This window comes from Ranitomeya variabilis, chromosome 1 (assembly GCF_051348905.1).
Source record: "Ranitomeya variabilis isolate aRanVar5 chromosome 1, aRanVar5.hap1, whole genome shotgun sequence".
Lineage (NCBI taxonomy): Eukaryota > Metazoa > Chordata > Amphibia > Anura > Dendrobatidae > Ranitomeya > Ranitomeya variabilis.
Window position 1 is genome coordinate 10,509,064 of NC_135232.1, and position 26,538 is coordinate 10,535,601.

General features: G+C 48.3%; 2 protein-coding genes across 3 annotated transcripts in view; one reads left to right on the forward strand and one right to left on the reverse strand.

Annotated features, from left to right (window-relative positions):
- LOC143793502 (uncharacterized) overlaps positions 1 to 9,069 on the reverse strand; it is a 54,002-nt gene extending 44,933 nt beyond the window's left edge. The window contains exons 1-4 of one of the 2 annotated variants that reach the window (XM_077280533.1): positions 8,969 to 9,069; positions 8,246 to 8,392; positions 7,750 to 7,929; positions 6,536 to 6,659 (exon numbers count right to left, since the gene is read on the reverse strand). In XM_077280533.1, coding sequence (XP_077136648.1) covers positions 6,536 to 6,659; positions 7,750 to 7,929; positions 8,246 to 8,335 — 394 coding nt within the window. In that variant the 5' untranslated portion in view covers positions 8,336 to 8,392; positions 8,969 to 9,069. The remainder of the gene's footprint in view (positions 1 to 6,535; positions 6,660 to 7,749; positions 7,930 to 8,245; positions 8,393 to 8,968) is intronic. The other variant, XM_077280534.1, reaches the window with a different exon arrangement.
- The window catches only part of LOC143793553 (uncharacterized), a 351,737-nt gene that overhangs the window by 292,529 nt on the left and 32,670 nt on the right, over positions 1 to 26,538 (forward strand). The gene's annotated exons all lie outside the window — the stretch shown is intronic.

Here is a 26,538-nt window from a genome sequence, read left to right on the forward strand (position 1 = left end):
CAACGCTTTATTATCATACCGCCGAACAAAAAGTGGAATAACACGCGATCAAAAAGACAGATATAAATAACCATGGTACCGCTGAAAACGTCATCTTGTCCCGCAAAAAACGAGCTGCCATACAGCATCATCAGCAAAAAAATAAAAAAGTTATAGTCCTGAGAATAAAGCGATACCAAAATAATTATTTTTTCTATAAAATACTTTTTATCGCATAAAAGCGCCAAAACATAAAAAAATGATATAAATGAGGTATCGCTGTAATCGTACTGACCCGACGAATAAAACTGCTTTATCAATTTTACCAAACGCGGAACGGTATAAACGCCTCCCCCAAAAGAAATTCATGAATAGCTGGTTTTTGATCACTCTGCCTCACAAAAATCGGAATAAAAAGCGATCAAAAAATGTCACGTGTCCGAAAATGTTACCAATAAAAACGTCAACTCGTCCCGCAAAAAACAAGATCTCACATGACTCTGTGGACTCAAATATGGAAAAAATAATAGCTCTCAAAATGTGGTAACGCAAAAAATATTTTTTGCAATGAAAAGCGTCTTTCAGTGTGTGACGGCTGCCAATCATAAAAATCCGCTAAAAAACCCGCTATAAAAGTAAATCAAACCCCCCTTCATCACCCCCTTAGTTAGGGAAAAGTAACAAAATTAAAAAATGTATTTATTTCCATTTTCCCATTAGGGTTAGGGTTAGGGCTAGAGTTAGGGCTAGGGTTAGGGCTAGGGCTAGGGTTGGGGCTAGGGTTAGGGTTGGGGCTACGGTTGGGGCTAGGGTTAGGGCTGGGGCTAGGGTTAGTGCTAGGATTGGGGCTAGGGTTAGGGCTAGGGTTGGGGCTAGGGTTAGGGCTAGGATTGGGGCTAGTGATAGGGCTAGGGTTATTGCTAGGGTTAGGGCTAGGGTTGGGGCTAGGGTTGGGGCTAGGGTTGGGGCTACAGTTAGGGTTGGGGCTAAAGATAGGGTTAGGGTTTGGATTACATTTACGGTTGGGAATAGGGTTGGGTGTGTCTGGGTTAGAGGAGTGGTTAGGGTTACCGTTTGGATTAGGGTAAGGGGTGTGTTTGGATTAGGGTTTCAGTTATAATTGGGGGGTTTCCACTGTTTAGGCACATCAGGGGCTCTCCAAACGGGACATGGCATCCGATCTGAATTCCAGCCAATTCGGCGTTGAAAAAGGAAAACAGTGCTCCTTCCCTTCAGAGCTCTCCCGTGTGCCCAAACAGGGGTTTACCCCAACATATGGGGTATCAGCGTACTCAGGACAAATTGGACATCATCTTTTGGGGTCCAATTTCTCCTGCTACCCTTGGGAAAATACAAAACTGGGGGCCAAAAAATAAGTTTTGTGGGAAAAAAAAGGTTTTTTATTTTCACAGCTCTGCGTTGTAAACTGTAGTGAAACACTTGGGGGTTCAAAGTTCTCACAACACATCTAGATAAGTTCCTTGGGGGGTCTAGTTTCCAATATGGGGTCACTTGTGGGGGGTTTGTACTGTTTGGGTACATCAGGGGCTCTGCAAATGCAACGTGACGCCTGCAGACCAATCCATTTAAGTCTGCATTCCAAATGGCGCTCCTTCCCTTCCGAGCTCTGTCATGCGCCCAAACAGTGGTTCCCCCCACATATGGAGTATCAGCGTACTCAGGACAAATTGGACAACAACTTTTGGGGTCCAATTTATCCTGATACCCTTGTGAAAATACAAAACTGGGGGCTAAAAAATCATTTTTGTGAAAAAAAAAAGAATTTTTATTTTCACGGCTCTGCGTTATAAACTGTAGTGAAACACTTGGGGGTTCAAAGCTCTCAAAACACATCTAGATAAGTTCCTTAGGGGGTCTACTTTCCAAAATGGTGTCACTTGTGGGGGGTTTCAATGGTAAGGCACATCAGGGGCTCTCCAAATGCAACATGGCGTCCCATCTCAATTCCAGTCAATTTTGCATTGAAAAGTCAAATAGCGCTCCTTCCCTTCCGAGCTCTGCCCTGTGCCCAAACAATGGTTTACACCCACATATGGAGTATCAGCGTACTCAGGACAAATTGCACAACAATTTTTGGGGTCCAATTTCTTCTCTTACCCTTGGGAAAATAAAAAATTGGGGGCGAAAAGATCATTTTTGTGAAAAAATATGATTTTTTATTTTTACGGCTCTGCATTATAAACTTCTGTGAAGCACTTGTTGGGTCAAAGTGCTCACCACACATCTAGATAAGTTCCTTAGGGGGTCTACTTTCCAAAATGGTGTCACTTGTGGGGGTTTCCACTGTTTAGGTGCATCGGGCTCTCCAAACGCAACATGGCGTCCCATCTCAATTCCAGTCAATTTTGCATTGAAAAGTCAAATGGCGCTCCTTTCCTTCCGAGCTCTGCCATGCGCCCAAACAGTGGTTTACCCCCACATATGGGGTATTAGCGTACTCAGGACAAATTGTACAACAAATTTTGGGGTCTATTTTCTCCTGTTACCCTTGGTAAAATAAAACAAATTAGAGCTGAAATAAATTTTGTGTGAAAAAAAGTTAAATGTTCATTTTTATTTAAACATTCCAAAAATTCCTGTGAAACACCTGAAGGGTTAATAAACTTCTTGAAAGTGGTTTTGAGTACCTTGAGGGGTGCAGTTTTTAGAATGGTGTCACACTTGGGTATTTTCTATCATATATACCCCTCAAAATGACTTCAAATGAGATGTGGTCCCTAAAAAAAAAAAATGGTGTTGTAAAAATGAGAAATTGCTGGTCAACTTTTAACCCTTATAACTCCGTCACAAAAAAAAAATTTGGGTTCCAAAATTGTGATGATGTAAAGTAGACATGTGGGAAATGTTACTTATTAAGTATTTTGCGTGACATATGTCTGTGATTTAAGGGCATAAAAATTCAAAGTTGGAAAATTGCGAAATTTTCAAAATTTTCACCAAATATTCGTTTTTTTTCACAAATAAACGCAAGTTATATCGAAGAAATTTTACCACTATCATGAAGTACAATATGTCACGAGAAAACAATGTCAGAATCGCCAAGATCCGTTGAAGCGTTCCAGAGTTATAACCTCATAAAGGGACAATGGTCAGAATTGTAAAAATTGGCCCGGTCATTAACGTGTAAACCACCCTTGGGGGTGAAGGGGTTAATACGCACGAGATTATACGCCCCTCGAAGGTCGATTTTAGTAAACCAACTGGCACCCTTAATCCGAGCAAACAAATCAGAAAGTAAAGGTAAAGGGTACTGGAATTTGACCGTGATCTTATTGAGAAGGCGATAATCTATACAGGGTCTCAAGGAGCCATCCTTCTTGGCAACAAAAAAAATCCCGCTCCCAATGGTGACGAAGACGGGTGAATATGCCCCTTCTCCAAGGACTCCTTTACATAACTCCGCATAGCGGCATGCTCTGGCACAGACAGATTGAAAAGTCGGCCCTTAGGGAACTTACAGCCAGGAATCAAATTAATGGCACAATCGCAGTCCCTATGCGGTGGAAGGGAACTGGACTTGGGCTCATCAAATACATCCTGGAAATCCGACAAAAACTCAGGAACTTCAGAAGAGGGGACGAGGAAATGGACATCAAAGGAATATCACTATGTATCCCCTGACAACCCCAACCAGTTACAGACATAGATCTCCAATCCAGCACTGGATTATGTACCTATAACCATGGAAAACCCAGTACAACAACATCATGCAAATTATGCAACACCAAAAAGCGAATATTTTCCTGATGTGCTGAAGCCATGTACATGGTTAACTGTGTCCAGTACTGAGGTTTATTGTTGGCCAATGGCGTAGCATCAATCCCCCTTAAGGGAATAGGGTTCTGCAAAGGCTCCAAGGAAAAACCACAGCGCTTGGCAAATTCCAGGTCCATTAAGTTCAGGGCAGCGCCAGAATCCACAAATGCCATAACAGAAAAGGACGACAATGAGCAAATCAGGGTAACAGACAAGAGAAATTTAGGCTGCACAGTACTAATGGTGACAGACCTAGCAACCCTCTTAGTACGCTTAGGGCAATCAGAGATAGCATGAGTAGAGTCACCACAGTAAAAACACAGCCCATTCTGACGTCTGAACTCCTGCCGTTCTGCTCTCGTCAAAATCCTATCACATTGCATAGGCTCAGGACTCTGCTCAGAGGACACCGCCATATGGTGCACCACCTTGCGCTCGCGCAAGCGCCGATCAATCTGAATGGCCAAAGACATTGACTCACTCAGACCAGCAGGCGTAGGAAACCCCACCATAACATCTTTAAGGACTTCAGAAAGACCCTTTCTGAAAATTGCTGCCAGGGCATACTCATTCCATTTTGTGAGCACAGACCACTTTCTAAATTTCTGGCAGTATACTTCTGCTGCTTCCTGACCCTGACACAGAGCCAGCAAAGTTTTTTCTGCCTGATCCACAGAATTAGGCTCATCATACAGCAATCCGAGCGCTTGAAAAAATGCGTCAATATTGAGCAATGCAGGATTTCCTGGCTCAAGGGAGAATGCCCAGTCCTGCGGGTCTCCACGCAGCAAAGAAATAACAATCTTCACCTGCTGAATGGGGTCACCAGAGGAACGGGGTCTCAGAGCAAAAAACAATTGCAATTATTTTTAAAGTTCAAAAATTTCGATCTATCCCCAGAAAATAAGTCAGGAATAGGAATTCCAGGCTTAGAAACAGGAGTTTGAACAACATAGTCTTGGATACTCTGTACCCTTGCAGCAAGCTGATCCATGCGCAAGGACAGACCCTGAACCTCCATATCAGCACCAAAATCCTGAACCACCCAGAGATTAAGGGGAAAAAAAAGACAAAACAAGCTGCAAAGGAAAAAAAATGGCTCAGAACTTTCTTTTCCCTCTTTTGAGATGCATTTAACACATTGTGGGCCAGCTGTACTGTTATGACCTGGTGGTTAAGAGGCCACACTGATATGACCTGGTGGCTAAAACGCAACATGGAACGAGCTCTGAGAAGGTGGTATCTCTACTGACCGCAGTCCCTAATCCTAACAACAACACTAGTAATAGCCGTGGGATGTTCCTGACTCTCCCTAGACACCTCTTCACAGCCTAAGAACTAACTACCCCTAAAGAAGGAAATAGAAAGCTATCTTGCCTCAGAGAAAACCCCAAAAGGAAAGACAGCCCCCCACAAATATTGACTGTGAGTGGAGAGGGAAATGACATACACAGAAATGAAATCAGATTTCAGCAAAGGAGGCCAATACTAAACTTGATAGACAGAGAGAAAAGGACACTGTGCGGTCAGTATTAAAAACTACAAAATCCACGCAGAGTTTACAAAAATGAACTCCACACCGACTCACGGTGTGGAGGGGCAAATCTGCTTTCCCAGAGCTTCCAGCTAGCCTGAATATTACATAATGACAAGCTGGACAAAAAGAGACATATTTGCAGAGCAATAGAGTCCAAGCAAATGGACAAAGAACTAGCAAAAACTTATCTTTTGCTGACAAGGACAGGCCATATGAGAAATCCAAGGAGAGAACCAAATCCAACCAAGAACATTGACAGCTGGCATGAACTAAAGCCCAGAGCAGGTTTAAATAACAAACCCAGGCAAGGCGATTAGTGAAGGCAGCTGCTACAGCTACCTAAAGGAGCAGCAGTTCCACTCGAAACCACCAGAGGGAGCCCAAGGGCAGAACTCACAAAAATATCACTAGCAACCACAGGAGGGAGCTCCAGAACGGAATTCACAACAGGACCCCTGACCTATAGGGAGGAGTGAGCGGTGATCCGACCTTCTCCTCCAGTACGGAGAGTTCTGGCTTCTACGCCTGCAGAGCGAGTGGTGAATAGACGCGGAGGCCGGAGAACAGCTGGAAAGCCTCCATGTCAGACTGACGGGTGATCGGCTCCACCACGTCCCATCTTTATGTCAGGGCAGCGACTCGTGTTTCCAGGTCTGAGGGACGGTCCGGTGCCGATATTTATCGAGGAATTTGTGCACAGAACGGAGAAAGTGATTTGTCATAAAGAAGAAGAAAGAGAATGAAGGAGAAGACCAAGGAAGGAGACAAGTGTCAGCCAAGAGGGAGGAGCCGGACACCGACCACAACTGATGATGACATTGAGCCTGCACCGATTCTGAGGGACGGACGAGCAACAGAGGATTAGGGGGAAAATCACCTGTATATTAACCCCGACTCTGCTGAGTAACAATCCACGAAAGACTTAGGGATAGAAAGAACTCACAGGAGAGAACGGACAGGAGGACGGGACATCTGCAGAGAAAATGTGACCGATGCTCTAAGGAAGGAGAAAGATTCTGAAAGAAGCCGCCGAGGACGAAGACTCAAGACTGGTGAAGACGACAGCGGAGAAACCGCGACTCACAGATCAGAAGAAAATAATCAGGGAAATGAAAGCTGTTGTCAGACGGAGAAAATGTAGAGAAAACCAGAGCAAGTCTGGAGAAAACTCATCTATTATAGGACGATGCCGGAGAGACGTCATCACATCCACCGGAGCCAACAAGGAGCCTCGCTTCTCACCTCGTGGTGTAAGAGGCCGGAGCTCCTCCATCATCACGTCCTGGTACCGATCCTGGTGTCCTTCTAGATACTCCCACTCCTCCATGGAGAGATAGACAGCGACGTCCTGACACCTTATAGGAACCTGACAACAGCGACACCGTCATCACCCAAAATCCTCCAGTCCTGTATAATGTCCCAGCAGTCACCTCTCCGCTCATCACCCAGAATCCTCCAGTGCTGTATAATGTCCCAGCAGTCACCTCTCCGGTCATCACCCAGAATCCTCCAGTGCTGTATAATGTCATAGCAGTCACCTCTCCGCTCATCACCCAGAATCCTCCAGTCCTGTATAATGTCCCAGCAGTCACCTCTCCGCTCATCACCCAGAATCCTCCAGTCCTGTATAATGTCCCAGCAGTCACCTCTCCGTTCATCACCCAGAATCCTCCAGTGCTGTATAATGTCCCAGCAGTCACCTCTCCGCTCATCACCCAGAATCCCCCAGTCCTGTATAATGTCCCAGCAGTCACCTCTCCGCTCATCACCCAGAATCCTCCAGTGCTGTATAAGCTCCCAGCAGTCACCTCTCCGCTCATCACCCAGAATCCTCCAGTGCTGTATAAGCTCCCAGCAGTCACCTCTCCGCTCATCACCCAGAATTCTCCAGTCCTGTATTATGTCCCAGCAGTCACCTCTCAGCTCATCACCCAGAATCCTCCAGTCCTGTATAATGTCCCAGCAGTCACCTCTCCGCTCATCACCCAGAATCCTCCAGTCCTGTATAATGTCCCAGCAGTCACCTCTCCGCTCATCACCCAGAATCCTCCAGTCCTGTATTATGTCCCAGCAGTCACCTCTCAGCTCATCACCCAGAATCCTCCAGTCCTGTATAATGTCCCAGCAGTCACCTCTCCGCTCATCACCCAGAATCCTCCAGTCCTGTATAATGTCCCAGCAGTCACCTCTCCGCTCATCACCCAGAATCCTCCAGTCCTGTATAATGTCCCAGCAGTCACCTCTCCGCTCATCACCCAGAATCCTCCAGTCCTGTATAATGTCCCAGCAGTCACCTCTCCGGTCATCACCCAGAATCCTCCAGTCCTGTATAATGTCCCAGCAGTCACCTCTCCGCTCATCACCCAGAATCCTCCAGTCCTGTATAATGTCCCAGCAGTCACCTCTCCGCTCATCACCCAGAATCCTCCAGTCCTGTATAATGTCCCAGCAGTCACCTCTCCGCTCAGCAGCTCAATCATCTTGTTGCTGAGCTCCAGGATCTTCTTGTTCCTCTCATGTAGCAGGGAGTGCGGGGGAGGCGCTGTGATGGGGCCCGGGCTCCGCCCTCCTGACTCCTGGAGATGGATGATGGGAGTCACACCGTCCCCCGGTGTCTTCCTCACTATTGTGTAATCCTGTGTATGGAGAGAGACACTTAGGGAGAAGATTCCTTCCTGACTCCAGATCTGACAATCAGTAGAAATCCCGGGATCAATAACCGTCTCCAGTAATCTGGGGCCATAACCGGGAATATTATTCCCCTCCGGACAGACATCCCGGCCCCTCTACAGCTCTTATAGGGAATCCCCATGACAACTCCTCCGGGCAGAGAGCTCCACACAATCACTGCTCTTACAGGAAAGAATCCTTCTCTCTATTCTGGATTTCCTCCTCCCGATGTCGGACTTGTCACAGAACACAATAAAGCTGATAGAAATGTAGAGGAGTTACCTCTCCGCTCAGCAGGGAGACGATCTCCAGGGCCAAGTGGAATAATCTTCTGGTGGTCTCATCCCTGTCCTCGTCCATCCTCGGGGTCATTCAGGAGGAGGAGGGATGAGCACTGGATCAGCTGGAGGGATCTCGTCCTGCCGGCGTCTTCATGATGAAGGAGAAGATGGAAATCACAGGGGACAAGAGAACGACAATCACTAAATTCTGCCAAATATCAACATTTATCAGGAGGAAAAGCCACAAAACTCCACCGCGGCCTCCTCCGCCGATCTGACCGCTCATCATCAGCCTCGTAGGAGGACGGTCACCATGGTAACTACACCGCCAGTGGAGGACGGTCACCGCGGTAACTACACCGCCAGAGGAACACGGTCACCGTGGTAACTACACCACCAGCAGAGGACGGTCACCGTGGTAACTACACCGCCAGCAGAGGACGGTCACCGTGGTAACTACACCGCCAGCAGAGGACGGTCACCGTGGTAACTACACCACCAGCAGAGGACGGTCACCGTGGTAACTACACCTCCAGTGGGGGCCGTGAGATGAGGAGCAGACGCTGCACATCCCCCATACAATGCTGCCCGTCCCCAACACTGAGGAGCCGCAGTCACATGGAGCAGGAGCCTCCACAGGAACAGCTCTGATCTCACCCCACACTCTCCTCTCACAGATTTACCACAAGCACCAAAACTCCACCAAACCCTCCTGTAATCTCACCGGAATGGCGGGAAATCTGCTGCTGGCTGACACCAGAGAACACGAGCTGCACACAACCAGGACGGAGCTGCTGCACTGAGAGCGGAAGGACCTGTGGTGACGTCACTGTCATGTGATCAGGGGGCGGGGCTCAGGAGAGAAGTGGTGAAGGACCTGTCAGCAGTCAGTTATTGAATGGTAGAGGCTAAATCCAAGTCGGCTAAAGGACCTCTGCCCATGTGACCGGAAGGGGCGGTGCCTCTTCCTCCATAGAACAGACAGAGCACACACGAGGAAGCTGTGGATGTCATGGCGGGATTTCGTGCAGGATTTGGATTTGGAGTGTTTTGTGCAGGATTTGCCTCTTCCTCCATAGAGCAGAGCAGACAGGAGGAGGCTGTGGATGTCATGGCTGGATTTCGAGGATTTTTGTGCAAGATTTGGGGTATTATGGGGGTCATTCTCCAAAGTCATAGATCAGGTAAGTGGGAGTCTGCCTGGGGAGAATGGGGTGGTGTTGCTTGCATGGGGCTGCTGGGGAGAATGGGGTGTTGCTTGCATGGGGCTGCTGGGGAGAATGGGGTGGTGATGCTTGCATGGGGCTGCCTGGGGAGAATGGGATGTTGCTTGCATGGGGCTGCCTGGGGAGAATGGGGTGGTGATGCTTGCATGGGGCTGCCTGGGGAGAATGGGGTGGTGATGCTTGCATGGGGCTGCCTGGGGAGAATGGGGTGGTGTTGCTTGCATGGGGCTGCTGGGGAGAATGGGGTGTTGCTTGCATGGGGCTGCTGGGGAGAATGGGGTGGTGATGCTTGCATGGGGCTGCCTGGGGAGAATGGGATGTTGCTTGCATGGGGCTGCCTGGGGAGAATGGGGTGGTGATGCTTGCATGGGGCTGCCTGGGGAGAATGGGGTGGTGATGCTTGCATGGGGCTGCCTGGGGAGAATGGGGTGATGATGCTTGCATGGGGCTGCCTGGGGAGAATGGGGTGATGATGCTTGCATGGGGCTGCCTGGGGAGAATGGGGTGATGATGCTTGCATGGGGCTGCCTGGGGAGAATGGGGTGATGATGCTTGCATGGGGCTGCCTGGGGAGAATGGGGTGATGTTGCTTGCATGGGGCTGCCTGGGGAGAATGGGGTGGTGATGCTTGCATGGGGCTGCCTGGGGAGAATGGGGTGATGTTGCTTGCATGGGGCTGCCTGGGGAGAATGGGGTGGTGTTGCTTGCATGGGGCTGCCTGGAGAGAATGGGGTGGTGTTGCTTGCATGGGGCTGCCTGGAGAGAATGGGGTGGTGTTGCTTGCATGGGGCTGCCTGGAGAGAATGGGGTGGTGTTGCTTGCATGGGGCTGCCTGGGGAGAATGGGGTGATGTTGCTTGCATGGGGCTGCCTGGGGAGAATGGGGTGGTGTTGCTTGCATGGGGCTGCCTGGGGAGAATGGGGGGGGGGTGTTGCTTGCATGGGGCTGCCTGGGGAGAATGGGGTGGTGTTGCTTGCATGGGGCTGCCTGGGGAGAATGGGGTGATGTTGCTTGCATGGGGCTGCCTGGGGAGAATGGGGTGATGTTGCTTGCATGGGGCTGCCTGGGGAGAATGGGGTGATGTTGCTTGCATGGGGCTGCCTGGGGAGAATGGGGTGGTGTTGCTTGCATGGGGCTGCCTGGGGAGAATGGGGTGGTGTTGCTTGCATGGGGCTGCTTGGCGAGAATGGGGTGATGTTGCTTGCATGGGGCTGCTTGGCGAGAATGGGGTGATGTTGCTTGCATGGGGCTGCTTGGCGAGAATGGGGTGATGTTGCTTGCATGGGGCTGCTTGGCGAGAATGGGGTGATGCTTGCATGGGGCTGCCTGGGGAGAATGGGGTGGTGTTGCTTGCATGGGGCTGCCTGGAGAGAATGGGGTGATGTTGCTTGCATGGGGCTGCCTGGGGAGAATGGGGTGTTGCTTGCATGGGGCTGCCTGGGGAGAATGGGGTGGTGATGCTTGCATGGGGCTGCCTGGGGAGAATGGGGTGATGTTGCTTGCATGGGGCTGCCTGGGGAGAATGGGGGGGGGTGCTTGCATGGGGCTGCCTGGGGAGAATGGGGTGGTGTTGCTTGCATGGGGCTGCCTGGGGAGAATGGGGCTGATGTTACTCGCATGGGTCTGTGTGGTGTGCAGGTCAGTGTGTGTGATGTCACTTGCGGTGGGGGGGTGCAGGAAAGTATAGTGCTACGTGTGTGGGGGCGAACAGAGGAGGGGATGAATGATGATGGAGATCTGAGGGATTGATATTACTTAGCATGAGAATCTCTGCCTGGTGGTGAGGGGTCGGTCCTGTTTTTTTTTTTTTTATATACATAAAATGTGTTCTCATTAATATTATTGGGGACACATGCTGTCAGGTTGATGACTGAGCTATGACCTCTGGGAGCGAAACAGCCTTACAACAATGTCTCCAGATCCCTGACTTTATTCTCCCCTCGCACTCTGTGCTGGTCAGTATTAGCCCGGTGGCCACTGGTGTCAGCCACTACTTGTATCCAGTTTTCTGCATGATTTTTTTTCTGTTTTATTCTAGGTATTGTGACTTTTCCCCATCCTGTGCCCCCCAGAGCAGTGACCTCCCTGCAGATGTCATTACATCACTGGACTTCTTTTCACCAAGTGGAATGGCGGTGCCCCCACAATCCATGTGAGGACCCAAAGGGATGACACTGTGGGCGTCTGATAATGTCAGATAGATGAGTATAATTACTAAATTGTCTCCCTCCCCCGCTCTCCGTCGGCTCCCCCGCTCTCTCCGTCGGCTCCCCCGCTCTCTCCGTCGGCTCCCCCGCTCTCTCCGTCGGCTCCCCCGCTCTCTCCGTCGGCTCCCCCGCTCTCTCCGTCGGCTCCCCCGCTCTCTCCGTCGGCTCCCCCGCTCTCTCCGTCGGCTCCCCCGCTCTCTCCGTCGGCTCCCCCGCTCTCTCCGTCGGCTCCCCCGCTCTCTCCGTCGGCTCCCCCGCTCTCTCCCCGTCTCTGGCTCCTCCGCTCTCTCCGTCGGCTCCCCCGCTCTCTCCCCGTCTCTGGCTCCTCCGTCTCCCCCGCCCCGGCTCCCCGTCTCTGGCTCCCCGTCTCTGGCTCCTCCGTCTCCCCCGCCCCGGCTCCCCGTCTCTGGCTCCTCCGGCTCCCCGTCTCTGGCTCCTCCGTCTCCCCCGCCCCGGCTCCCCGTCTCTGGCTCCTCCGTCTCCCCCGCCCCGGCTCCCCGTCTCTGGCTCCTCCGTCTCCCCCGCCCCGGCTCCCCGTCTCTGGCTCCTCCGTCTCCCCCGCCCCGGCTCCTCCGTCTCCCCCGCCCCGGCTCCCCGTCTCTGGCTCCTCCGTCTCCCCCGCCCCGGCTCCCCGTCTCTGGCTCCTCCGTCTCCCCCGCCCCGGCTCCCCGTCTCTGGCTCCTCCGTCTCCCCCGCCCCGGCTCCGTCTGTTAAAGGGAACCTGTCACCCCCAAAATCGATAGTAAGCTAAGCCCACCAGCGTCAGGGGCTTATCCTACAGCATTCTGTAATGCTGTAGTTAAGCCTCCAATGTATCTTAAAAGATGAGAAAAAGAGGTTATATTATACTCACGCTGGCGGTCCGATCCAAGTCGCGGTCCGATCCAAGTCGCGGTCCGGTCCTGGGCCTCCCATCTTAATAGGATGACTTCCTCTTCTTGTCTTCACGCTGTGGTGCGCAGGCGCCGGGAAAGGTCAGAGGGGCCTGCACACTGCAGTACTTTGTGCTGGAGCCGCAGCGTGAAGACACGAAAAAGACCAAAACAAAAGTCAAGGGTGCTCACTATACTTAGGCAGGGGTGCTCTGGAGAAAAAGAGTCCAATATACAGGTCCTTCTCAAAAAATTAGCATATAGTGTTAAATTTCATTATTTACCATAATGTAATGATTACAATTAAACTTTCATATATTATAGATTCATTATCCACCAACTGAAATTTGTCAGGTCTTTTATTGTTTTAATACTGATGATTTTGGCATACAACTCCTGATAACCCAAAAAGCCTGTCTCAATAAATTAGCATATCAAGAAAAGGTTCTCTAAACGACCTATTACCCTAATCTTCTGAATCAACTAATTAACTCTAAACACATGCAAAAGATACCTGAGGCTTTTAAAAACTCCCTGCCTGGTTCATTACTCAAAACCCCCATCATGGGTAAGACTATCGACCTGACAGATGTCAAGAAGGCCATCATTGACACCCTCAAGCAAGAGGGTAAGACCCAGCAAGAAATTTCTCAACAAATAGGCTGTTCCCAGAGTGCTGTATCAAGGCACCTCAATGGTAAGTCTGTTGGAAGGAAACAATGTGGCAGAAAACGCTGTACAACGAGAAGAGGTGACCGGACCCTGAGGAAGATTGTGGAGAAGGACCGATTCCAGACCTTGGGGACCCTGAGGAAGCAGTGGACTGAGTCTGGTGTGGAAACATCCAGAGCCACCGTGCACAGGCGTGTGCAGGAAATGGGCTACAGGTGCCGCATTCCCCAGGTAAACAGCGGCAGAAGCGCCTGACCTGGGCTACAGAGAAGCAGCACTGGACTGTTGCTAAGTGGTCCCAAGTACTTTTTTCTGATGAAAGCAAATTTTGCATGTCATTCGGAAATCAAGGTGCCAGAGTCTGGAGGAAGACTGGGGAGAAGGAAATGCCAAAATGCCTGAAGTCCAGTGTCAAGTACCCACAGTCAGTGATGGTGTGGGGTGCCATGTCAGCTGCTGGTGTTGGTCCACTGTGTTTCATCAAGGGCAGGGTCAATGCAGCTAGCTATCAGGAGATTTTGGAGCACTTCATGCTTCCATCGGCTGAAATGCTTTATGGAGATGAAGATTTCATTTTTCAGCACGACCTGGCACCTGCTCACAGTGCCAAAACCACTGGTAAATGGTTTACTGACCATGGTATTACTGTGCTCAATTGGCCTGCCAACTCTCCTGACCTGAACCCCATAGAGAATCTGTGGGATATTGTGAAGAGAAAGTTGAGAGACGCAAGACCCAACACTCTGGATGAGCTTAAGGCCACTATTGAAGCATCCTGGGCCTCCATAACATCTCAGCAGTGTCACAGGCTGATTGCCTCCATGCCACGCCGCATTGAAGCAGTCATTTCTGCCAAAGGATTCCCGACCAAGTATTGAGTGCATAACTGAACATTATTATTTGATGGTTTTTTTGTTTGTTATTAAAAAACACTTTTATTTGATTGGCCGGTTGAAATATGCTAATTTATTGAGACAGGTTTTTTGGGTTATCAGGAGTTGTAGGCCAAAATCATCAGTATTAAAACAATAAAAGACCTGACAAATTTCAGTTGGTGGATAATGAATCTATAATATATGAAAGTTTAATTGTAATCATTACATTATGGTAAATAATGAAATGTAACACTATATGCTAATTTTTTGAGAAGGACCTGTATTATAGATAACTCCGGCACACCATAAATCTTCAGCAGTAAATGTATATTTATTATCTCAATTCAGTAGACAGCGGGATGCCATACAGAAAAGAAAAACGATCACAATTGTGGGTATCCCCAACGTTTCGGCATCAAATAGCCTTTCTCAAGGGGTATCAGTTTATTTGTGATGCGACCAACAAGGTGAAAGGCTCCCGCTTAATCTTTTCAGCGTCCGGAACAAGGCTCCAAGTAAGGACAAAATGACAAGGACAAAACCTGACCGCAGCATTTTGTCCTTACTTGGAGCCTTGTTCCGGACGTTGAAAAGATTAAGCGGGAGCCTTTCACCTTGTTGGTCGCATCACAAATAAACTGATACCCCTTGAGAAAGGCTATTTGATGCCGAAACGTTGGGGATACCCACAATTGTGATCGTTTTTATTTCTGTATGGCATCCCGCTGTCTACTGAATTGAGACACGAAGAGGACGTCATCTGATGAAGATAGGAGGCTCCGGACTGCGATGCCCATCGGACAGGACTGGGACTGTCCCTGGGTGAGTATAATATAACCTCTTTCTCATTTTTTAGGATACATCGGGGGGCTTATCTACAGCATTACAGAATGCATTACAGAATGCTGTAGATAAGCCCCTGATGCTGGTGGGCTTAGCTCGCCCTCGATTTTGGGGGTGACAGGTTGCCTTTAAGCACCACAATACAATTTTTGCAGCTAAAGCACAGTGGACTTTGGTAAAAAATGTGTTTTTCTTTTGTTATTAATCTGTCTTTAATGTTTAATTCATTGTTTTGATTTCTAAAACTCTTTATTATTGATTTGTATGTATGCATACTTAGAAATAAAAAAGAGAAATATATAACTATTCATCTTGTAATAAACTTGTTTGACAGCTATGAGTTGAAATTTCATTTCCTTGCGGATTTACGTTCTATGGGATAATGGGGAAGAGACAAAAGGTCGGGGGTGCAGTAGCTCTGGTGGTGGTGAGGCGGCAGAATGGTTATTGCAGGCTGTAGGCTTTCCTGAAGAGATGAGTTTTCAGGTTCCATCTGAGGGATCCAAGGGTGGCGGATAATCGGACGTGTTGAGGCGTGGAATTCGAGAGGATGAAGGATATTGGGGAGAAATCTTGGAGGCGATTGTGTGAGGAATAAGTGTGGAGGAGAGTAGGAGGTCTTGGGAGGATCGGAGATTACGTGAGGGAAGATAGTGGGAGATTAGTTCAGAGATATAGGGAGGGGACAGGTTGTGGATGGCTTTGTAGATCAGTGTTAGTAGTTTGAACTGGATTCGTTGGGGAATTGGGAGCCAGTGGAGGGATTTGCAGAGGGGAGAAGCGGAGGAGTAGCGAGGAGAGAGGTGGATTAGCCGGGCAGCAGAGTTGAGGACAGACTGGAGTGGTGCAAGAGAGTTAGCGGGGAGGCCACAGAGGAGGATGTTGCAGTAGTCGAGGCGAGAGATGATGAGGGCATGCACAAGCATTTTAGTAGATTAAGGGCAGAGGAAGGGACGGATTATGGCAATATGTTTGAGTTGGAGGCGACAGGAGGTGGCAAGAGTTTGGACATGCGGTTTGATGGACAGGGCAGAGTCGAGAGTTACCGCGAGGCAGCGTATTTCAGGTGTGGGAGAGAGCGTGATGCCGCTTACCATAATAGATAGATCAGGTAGGGGGGATACGCGAGATGGAGGAAAGATGAGTTCGGTATTGTCTACATTGAGTTTTAGGAAGCGAGAGGTGAAGAAGGAGGATATGGCTGACAGACACTTCGGGATTCTGGACAGCAGAGAGGTGACATCTGGGCGAGAGAGGTAGATCTGAGTGTCATCAGCATACAGGTGATACTGGAAGCCATGGGACTTTGAGTTATCCTAGGCCAAGGGTATAGATGGAAAAAAGTAGGGGCCCCAGGCCAGAGCCTTGAGGGACTCCAACAGAGAGAGGGCGGAATGAGCCAATACAGTCTGCTGTGCCTGCGCAACGACCGCAGAGTTGCCCAGATCTTCCTTACTGATTACTGGGTGGCCACCCTGCTGGATCCCTGCTGCAAAGACAAAGTACCATTATTTGTTCCGTCACTGGAGCGGGATGGCAAAATGTGTGAATACAAGCACATGCTGGTAGAGGCACTACTGACGGCATTCCCACCTGACAGAAGAAACACAACGCAGAGGAGGAGGAAGTCGCCAGCGCAGCTGTGGCACCACCTCAGAAGGGAGGGTTAACATGGCTAAAATGTGAAAAAAATTCATCAGCATGACACAGCATCCAGCACCACCATCTGATACGGTCTATACAACCAGGTGCCAGTGTTATAACAACATGGTGGAAGAGTACATGTCTATGTCCACACGTCTGCATGTACTAAGTTGGGTCTGCCCATTTAACTTCTTGGTTTCCAAACTGGACACATGGCCTAGGCTTGGAAGTGCCGGCATGCCCCGTGGCAAGTGTAATGTTGGAACATTTGTTTATCAGAGCAGGGGATATCACACATAGGCGCATCCACCTGTCCAAAGCCAACGTGGCCACTCTCGCCTTCATTAAAAGAAACCAGGAGTGGAGTCCACAGGACTTGTCTTTGCCTTTGGCAAACCAGACAAAGGTACCATCTGCACCCAGACATTGTTATATTTTATTTGCCATTTGTTTTATTTTGGGGCCTTACCAAAAAGGAAGAGAAATAAAATCCACCAAAATAATGTTGGATACCATCAGGCCTGCCTCTTCCACCTACAATGCAATGTCCACCTACTGCTGGTCCACCTACACCACCTCCTCCTCCACTAGGACATCCGACCACTGTATCTACATTGTTCTTTTTTATTTTATTTTATACTATGTTCTTTTAAATGCTGTCCCTAAAAAAAAAAAAAAAAAAAATTAATAAGAAACCCTCCAAAAAACTGTTGCATACCTCATCCCCTGCCTCTTCCACCTTCATCGCCACATTCGCCTCAAGCTCATCCATCCACTACACCTCCTCCTACATTTGGACCTATGCCTCTTTTTTCAAGATTATTATTACTTTTTATTCTCTGTTATTTTAAGTGATCTTACTATCCACATTTGTTTTCAGGGCTATTGTCCTGCTTACCCCCTTTTTGTTCTATTTTTCACCTTTACCGCTTACTACCCCCATTTTACCACGCGAAAGTACGAGACCACATTAACTGTGAGCTGGTCTCATTATGCTGGGAAGGGCCCAATAAAGATTTAACTTTTCAGCTTATTAATCAGTGAACAGCTGTCTGCTTTTTCTTTGCTGGTTATTAAAAAATGGGTAGACTCATCCAAAAAATTAATTGGGGCCCCCTCTATTTTTAATAACCAGCTACGGCAAAACAGACAGCTAAGGGCTGATATTAAAAAGCTGTGAAGGTCCATGGATATTGGCCCCTACCAACACTAATGAGACTAGTCCTCAGCCGCACGAGAAATGGAGCATCTATTAGGGTATATTTCCACTGTCAGGATGGCCGGCGGTATCGCCGCAGCGGCGAAGCCCCGCCCCGTTTCTGCGACGCGATCATGCCGGATGTGTTAACTCTTCACATCCGGGATGATCGCTCGCTCCCATAGGGCCCTGTGATATGCCTTGCGGGGACGCTGCGTCCCTGCAAGGTGTACGGACATGCTGCGATCCGAAAAGACGCGCAGCATGTCCGGAGTCGCAGGGCCGCCGCGTGCGGGTTTCCACGCATAGTGGAGACGGGATTTCATAAAATCCCCTCCACTATGCTGGAACATCTGGACGCTGCTTGTTTGACGCTGCAGCTCTGCGCAGTGTCAAACAAGCAGCGTTTCCTGACCGTGGAAACATACCCTAAGAAGCGCTAATTCTTGAGCATCGACTCAGCTCTTCCTGATTGCATGTGTGCAGTGGCAACTGGGGTAATATATACAGCTCTGGCCAAAATTAAGAAACCACCACATCAAAACCCTGCCCTGGGCAGCCCATTCTCCAGACCTGAACCCCACTGGAAACCTCTGGAATGTAATCAAGAGGATGATGGATAGTCACAAGCCATCAAACAAAGAACTGCTTACATTTTTGCGCCAGAAGCAGTGTGAAACACTGCTGGAAAGCTGCCAAGATGCATGAAAGCTGTGATTAAAAATTATGGTTAGTACACAAAATATTAATTTCTGAATAGTGATGGGGTCGAGCAAATTGGAATACTCGGGTACTCAGCCAGAACAGCGAACCCAATATAAGTCTATGGGAGACCCAAGTACTTTTACTACGATCTCCCCCGGGGGTCCTTTTAAGGTCTAAAAATGATGGAAACACTGCTCAAAAGACACAGGAACATCATGGGGATCGCCCCTGAAAAAATTCCTGACTCCTAGTTCACAGCCTTAATAATTTTTTTCCGAGATTCATGCCATTTTTCCTGGTGCCACAAAAAACACATTAAAACGAAACCAAAATGGGTTTTGCTGGCCTGTAAGGCCAAATATTTAACCCCAGGCCGAAAATTTCCTCTCCCTCTTAGGCTGCCGTCACACAAGGAGTATTTGGTCAGTATTTTACATCAGTATTTGTAGCCAAAACCAGGAGTGGGTGATAAATGCAGAAGTGGTGACGTGTTTCTATGATACTTTTCCTCTATTTGTTCCTCTCTGGTTTTGGCTACAAATACTGATGTAAAATACTGACCAAATACTGCTAGTCTGACAGCAGCCTTAGGCTTAGTTCAGACGCAGCGTTTTTGAAGCGTTTTTCAACTTTAACATTGCTTTCAACCACTACAAATGCATTCACTGGGAAATGTCATTGTAACATTTAACTGGCCATGTGGTGTGTGACACATAAGCAGACCCATCTTGTTTCATTTATAAAGGAGGGACTCTTACAGTCACAGAGCCTATTTTTACTGGCATCAGGCGGCATTAATCTTCTTAAAGGGCCAATATGAAACAGTGGGTCTCCTAAGCTGTTGTACCCTATGCTGTGAGTGGATGGGCTGCCAAGAATTACGACGCACCACAATACCCCTGTCATAAGATGTCCAGGGGGGACTCCTGAAAAAGTGTTGCATTGAATTCAAGGCCTGCCCTGCTACCAATTCATATGCACCCCAATAAGCCTTTGAACCCACATGGTGGATGGGCCCATGAAAATCCACTTCACAATATGCATTTTGTACTCCGTACTCCTTTGTTTTACACATTGGCGGCAAGGCCAGCCCTGCTGCATAGTCATATGCACCCCATTAGGCCTTGGAACCCACATACTGTATGGGCCCATGAAAATCCACTCGTATTTTTTATGGTATGATGGTTCCCTCTTTGCAGAATTATTTACAGGAAATTTGGCAATTGTGTTTGCCATGTTTTTAACACTAAGGTTCAGATACGGCTTTAAAAAAGTCTAATCCTAGCAATACAAAGCAATTTCATTGCAAACTACAAAAATCAAGGAATATTAAGATTGAATAGTGTGAGTGCGTACATTTTTGTATATGTTACCAATAACATACAAAAGTTAATGATTACATATAAGGATTACATAGATATACTGATTACGTGTATATATGAAGATTAACTTCATACAGTCTACTTAGATCATCACCAAGAGGCTTTTAAATATCATCCGTCTGGAATATCCGAGAAGCAACACCAAGACAGAGAACCCCTTTGAGATTACCTACACTGCATGGGCGTCCCCAATTATGCAGGTATCAGCACACTGTACATGTACAGGTACCCCAGTTTTGGTATCTGTCTTAGTCATGTTTCTCTGGTCTTAAATAGTGATTTACTCTATGTAGTAACTCTAGTTTCACCCAGACCTTCAAGTGACCAGCTTTCACGGGTGTATTAAACTGAGATATCATGGAGTCATCAGACGAGTGGCCATAAACCACTAGAAAATAAAAACCACAAGGATTTAGATCAAACCACCACAGGCAGAGTTTCAGTAAACCTTAATGTTTTACAACGACAAACAGCAAACATATAGAGGCTTCAAACTGTTTCTGAAGTGAGAAAACAAACATTTATCAACATGGTGCATTATGAGCATTGTCTGTCACATTTGTAAATGTTTTACAAGACATGAAGCTATGTGATTGTCTGAATGCATTCGGTGTACAGTATTTCAATCTTGTTTACAAATCGCCATTTGTATATTCGCCATTTGTACATTTGAGGCAGCCAAAGTTATCGCTCTCAAGGAGAGAAACTAATATAGTGGACAAAGAAATATTTGTAATAAACTACTGAGCCAAACTAACATCATTGCATTATCAAATTTATATGAAGTGTATTGTGTCCAATTTGCGCAACCAGGCAACACAAAAAGGAGCTTTTCCAGTGAGCTCTTTAAGGTACACAAATGTGAAGTGTTTGCTATCAAGGATGTGGTTTCACCAATGGGGGGTACCTTTTTTAAAAATATACTATTGCCATCACAGCCACCCATGCCCAAACTTCACGGGCCTATAACAATACAAAGCATGTTCACCCAGGTCATGTTGTCGGAGATAAGGAAGAGACATTGCAGGAGACAGTTAAGAATTAGGGCCAATGTAGTGGTGTGGGTCTCTGAGACTTGTAATGCAGTGCATGATCTGCCAAACAATTCCCCAAAGGGGGTACTGTCAAGGTGAAAAGATATATCTTCATACACTTTTTGTACTGTTGTATTCTTATACTGTGAAACAATAAGTTTTTCCCATCTGCTAGCTAATGTAGATGTAATTGTATTTAAAATGGCTGCCAGTATTCACCTTTGCCCTACTTTTTGTCTCTGAGGAAAGAAGTATCATTTCTTCTTAAATTGAAACTTGAGGAATGTGAAGAAAGGAGGATTCGCCAGGAGACATCAGGACAAATCAGAAAGACTGAATACTAGACATATACTGCTTAAACCCCGCCCAATGCATTCCTTCTCCTAACACACAATATAGTACTGTGTATCCGGAAATAAACGCAGTTGCTGTGATCGTGGCCGATACTGGTAGACGCACGAGCATCAACTGAGATTGAACCAGCTATTTGTCTGACTCATTCTTACCCGGTACCAAATGCTCTGCTCATACTTTAATTTGGGATGACTGGTGAATGAGGGTTATTGTCGTGACGACCCCGACAGTACCTTTTTTAAAAGTACACTAGTGCCATCGCATGCCCCTAGCCCAAATATTAACGGCCTATAACAGTACTGAGCATGTTTACCCTGGTGATCTAGTGGCAGGAACATTTTAGATTGCAGGAGAGCAAGTTAAGAAGTCAGCCCAATGGAATGTCATGCCCAATTCCACAATGTGGGATCTTTTTAAAAAAACTAAGAGTGCCATCACAGCCCCCTTGGCAGGGCCGGACTGGCCATCGGGCAGTTCTGGCAAATGCCAGAAGGGTCGGTGGCAGTAGTGGGCCACTCGAGTGTGCCGCTGTCAGCACACTCCCCCCGTTGTCGGCACACTCCCCCCGTTGTCAGCACACTCCCGGCCCCGCATTCAACTATACCGGCGTCATAGACACCGGTACAGTTGAATGCAATGATGGAGGAGAGAGCGTCTGCTGACGCTCCCTCTCCCATCATTCCCCGCTCTGCCTGCCGTTGACACTGTGGGTGCGCGATGACGTCATATCATCGCGCACCTGCTGTGTGACCGGGCGGGCAGACTGCAGCTGCTGAGACCGGAGCCAGGAGCAGCAGCGCGGGGCAAGAGGAAAGGTGAGTAGACTTTGTTTTTTTATTATTACATATCAATGGGTGATAACTGGATTGTAGGGGGGGGGGGGCTGGCTGCATTACATTCTATGGGGCAGTGCTGCATTACATGATTTTATGGGGCTGGGCTGCATTACATGATTCTATGGGGCAGTGCTGCATTACATGATTCTATGGGGCTGGGCTGCATTACATGATTCTATGGGGCAGTGCTGCATTACATGATTCTATGGGGCTGGGCTGCATTAAATTCTATGGGGCAGTGCTGCATTACAGGATTCTATGGGGCTGTGCTGCATTACATTCTATGGGGGCTGTGCTGCATTACATTCTATGGGGACTGAGCTGTAATGCTGGATACAGCTGTAATTATATGTTATATAGTCGTGTTACACTCCCCTCACTTCTTGTAACCTACAATTGTACAAAGATATTATACAGTCACCAGGCGACAAGTGGGCCTGTGTGACTTCAAATGCCAGGGCTGAATTTTAGTCCCAGTCCGGCCCTGCCCCTTGGCCAAAATGCACCGTACAGAGCACGTTCACCCTGGTGATCTATTGGCAGATACAGGACAGATTGCAGGCGACTGTCATGATTCCAATGGCAGGGAATCACCAAAAGGGCAAGCACAAAAATAGGACAAGCTCTAGGGTGATGGAACCTGAGCTGACCGCGATCCTGAACTTAACACAAACACTATCAGCAGCCGGGGAACGTACCTACGGGGACTCTAGACGTCTCGCGCCAGCCGGAGAACTAACTTCCCCTAGAAGATGAAAAGCAGACCTCTCTTGCCTCCTAGAGAAATACCCCAAAGGGATAGCAGCCCCCCACATATAATGACGGTGAATTAAGAGGAAGGCACATGCGCAGGTATGAAAACAATTTAAGCAAAATGAGGCCCGCTAAAGCTAGATAGCAGAAGGATACAAAAGAGATCTAGGCGGTCAGCGAAAAACCCTTTCTTCAAAAAACCATCCTGAAATTACTGGGACCCATGTGCCAACTCATGGTACATGGGGAGTAATTTCAGCCCACTAGAGCAACCAGCAGCAAAGACTCATATGTATGCAAGCTGGACTAAAAACATGATAAGGCAGAACACAAAAAACAAGAAAATCAGAACTTAGCTTGTCCAGCAGATTATAGGAGCAGGTAGCAGAGGCAAACAGAGACACTCTGATTACATTGATAGCCGGCAAGGGAATGACAGGAAAGCTAGGTTAAATAGGAAACACCCAGCCTATGATGGACAGGTGGAAACCAGAGACCGCAACCCACCAAAGTCACCCAGTACCACTTGTAACCACCAGAGGGAGCCCAAAAAAAGAATCCACAACAGGCGACTGAGTTAAGAAGTAGGCCCAATGTAATGTCATGCCCAATTTCCCAATGTGTTGTCCTTTTTGGACTTAAAAAAATATTGCCAGCACAGCCCCTTTGCCCAAAATTCACTGGCCTATAACAGTACAGAGCACGTTTACCCTGGTGATCTACTGGCAGGTACAGGACAGTTTGCAGGAGACCGAGTTAAGAAGTAGGCCCAATGTAATGTCATGCCCAGTTCCCCAATGTGTTGTCCTTTTTAAAAAAAAAATAAAAGAGTGCCATCAGAGCATCCTTGGCCAAAATGCACCGTACAGACCACGTTCACGCTGGTGATATATTGGTTCTGGAGGAGGAGGATTAGGATAAGGAGGAGGATAAGAACAAACAGACCAAATCTGTAAGCGTATACCCATGTTGGGTTGTGAAGAGGTGCATAAGAATACGCCTCCCCAAAAGAGAGAATGTATTTGAGGTTATGTTTTGCTGTTTTCACTTGGTGGTGTACAGAAGTCTTTCCCAATCCAGGCCTTGTTCATTTTTATAAGAGTCAGCCTGTCAGCATTTTCAGTTGACAGGCGGATGCGCTTTTCTGTTATAATTCCACCAGCGGCACTAAAAACCCTCTCTGACAGAACGCTAGCAGCAGGGCAGGCCAGGACCTCCAAGGTGTAGACAGCCAGTTCATGTCACGTGTCCAGCTTGGATACCCAATAATTCAAAGGCACATAGGAATCCCGGAGGATGTTTGCACGATCTGCAAGGTACTCCCTCACCATCTTCCCAAACATTGCACTTCTTGTGACAGCACCCCTTGCCTCTGTGCCGCCACGATGGGAGTGTCTGAGAAAACTGTCCCAGAACTTGGCCATTGTTCCCCTGCCTGAGCTGGATTGTACTTCTGTCTCTCTCTTGCTTGGAGTCCTTGGTTGTACAACAAACTCTTGAAGTCTGCTGCCAGCGTTCTCACATGGGAATTTTCTAAGTAATTCCGCTACAAGGGCCCTGTGGTACTGCAAAATTTTAGTACACCTCTCTGCCTCAGGCAGAAGAGATTGAAAGTTCTCCTTGTAGCGTGGGTCTAGAAGTGTCACCAACCAGTAATGAGTGTCACCCAAAATTTTGATAATCCGAGGGTCACGTGAAATGCAGTGCAACTTAAAGTCAGCCATGCCTGCCAGACTGCTAACAGGCAAGACTTCCGTGTCCTCATCAACAGGACGACTGACGATGCTGTCCTCCTCCTCCTCCTCCCTGTCCTCAGGTCATCCCCACTGAACAGAAGCTAATACAGATGTGTTTGTAGTACCATCTATAGCACATGAAAGTAGCTCCTGTTCTTCCTCCTCCTCCTGATTGCCTACCAATCCACGTTGAGAAGACATGAGGCTGGGCTGAGTGTAATCCCCCTGTATGTTTCCTTGCTCCATGTCCTCGTGCTCCGCCTGCAATGCATCCTCTTTGATTGTGAGCAGAGAGTTTTTCAGAATGCTGAGAAGCGGGATAGTGATGCTAATTATGGCATCATCGCCACTCACCATCTTAGTGCAGTCCTCAAAGTTTTGGAGGATGTTATATATGTCTGACATCCATGTCCACTCCTGAGGTCTTATGTGTGGAGTCTGACCTGAAATTCGACGGCCTTGTTAATGTTGGTAGTCAACAACGGCCCTCTTCTGCTCCTTTCCAAGATATGCAGCGTAGAGTTCCAGCGCGTGGGGATGGGGGACATCACACAATAGTCAGTGAGCTGGAATCTGAAAACGCTGCTGAAGCACGGCAAGGGCGGCTGAAGCTGTAGCTGACTTTCTAAAATGGTCAGACAGACAGCGTACTTTCACTAGCAGATCCGGCAGCTCCGGGTAGCTTTTCAGAAAACGTTGAACCAAGAGATTAAGCACATGGGCCAAGCAAGGTACGTGTGTGAGCTCACCTTGCCTCAGAGCCGCCACCAGGTTTCGGCCATTGTCACACATGACCATGCCTGGCTGTAGGTTCAGCGGTGTCATCCAAACATCTGACTGCTCTTTCAGCGCTGTCCACAACTCTTCTGCATTGTGCGGTTTGTCACCTATGCAGATTATCTTCAGCACAGCCTGTTGCCGCTTGGCTGAGGCAGTGCTGCAGTGCTTCCAGCTTCTGACTGATGTGTTGATTTCAGAGATGGAGGATGAATAGGAGGAGGAGGTGCAGGAGCTGTAGACTGTGGGGGCAACCCTGATTGACATAGGGCCAGCAATCCTCAGCGTGGGGAGGATGTGTTCCATCTCAAGGTCCAACTGGGTCCCGGCTTCCACTATGTTAACCCAGTGTGCCGTCATTGAGATGTACCGTCCCTGCCCACAAGCACTTGTCCACGTGTCCGTGGTTAGGTGGACTTTCCCGGTAACAGCATTGTTGAGGGCACGGGTAATGTTGTGGGACACATGCTGGTGTAATGCCGGTACGGCACACCGAGAGAAATAGTGGCGACTGGGGACCGAGTACCTTGGGATGACCGCCCCCATCAGGTTGCGGAATGCTTCCGTCTCAACAAGCCTAAAAGGCAGCATTTCTAGCACAAGCAGAAGAGAAATAATAGAATTGAGGACTGTGGCCTGTGGGGTGTTGGCTGGGTATTTCTGCTTGTGTTCCAAAGACTGGGTTATAGACAACTGAATGCTGTGCTGGGTCAAGGACGTGGACGGGCTTGCTGATGGTGCTGCTTGACTGTGGGCCACAAGAGGTGCAGGGCTAGAGGCATCTTCACATGCACGGTGTACTAGGGATTGGCTTCTATGCAAAACAGTGGAAGAAGCAGTGGTGTGACCAGCATGCAGTGGTCCTCGAGCCTGGGGTTCGGCCCACAAAGTCAGGTGCTTTGCTTGCATGTGCCTGATCATGCTGGTGGTCAGGCTGGTTGTTTTGCTACCCCTGCTGAAGCAGGCATGGCAGGTGCTGCAAATGGCCTGTTTAGGGTTATCGGCAGAGTCTTTAAAAAATAGCCAGACTCGGGAAGATCTCACAGGTGGAATGGCAACTTCACTCATGTTGGTGTTACAGGGAACGGATGCACGCCTTCTGTCTGTGGCCACCACACTGCTTCTTCCTGCCTGTTGGGGGATATGCCTCCTTCCCCATTTGTGCTGCTGTCCTCGCTAC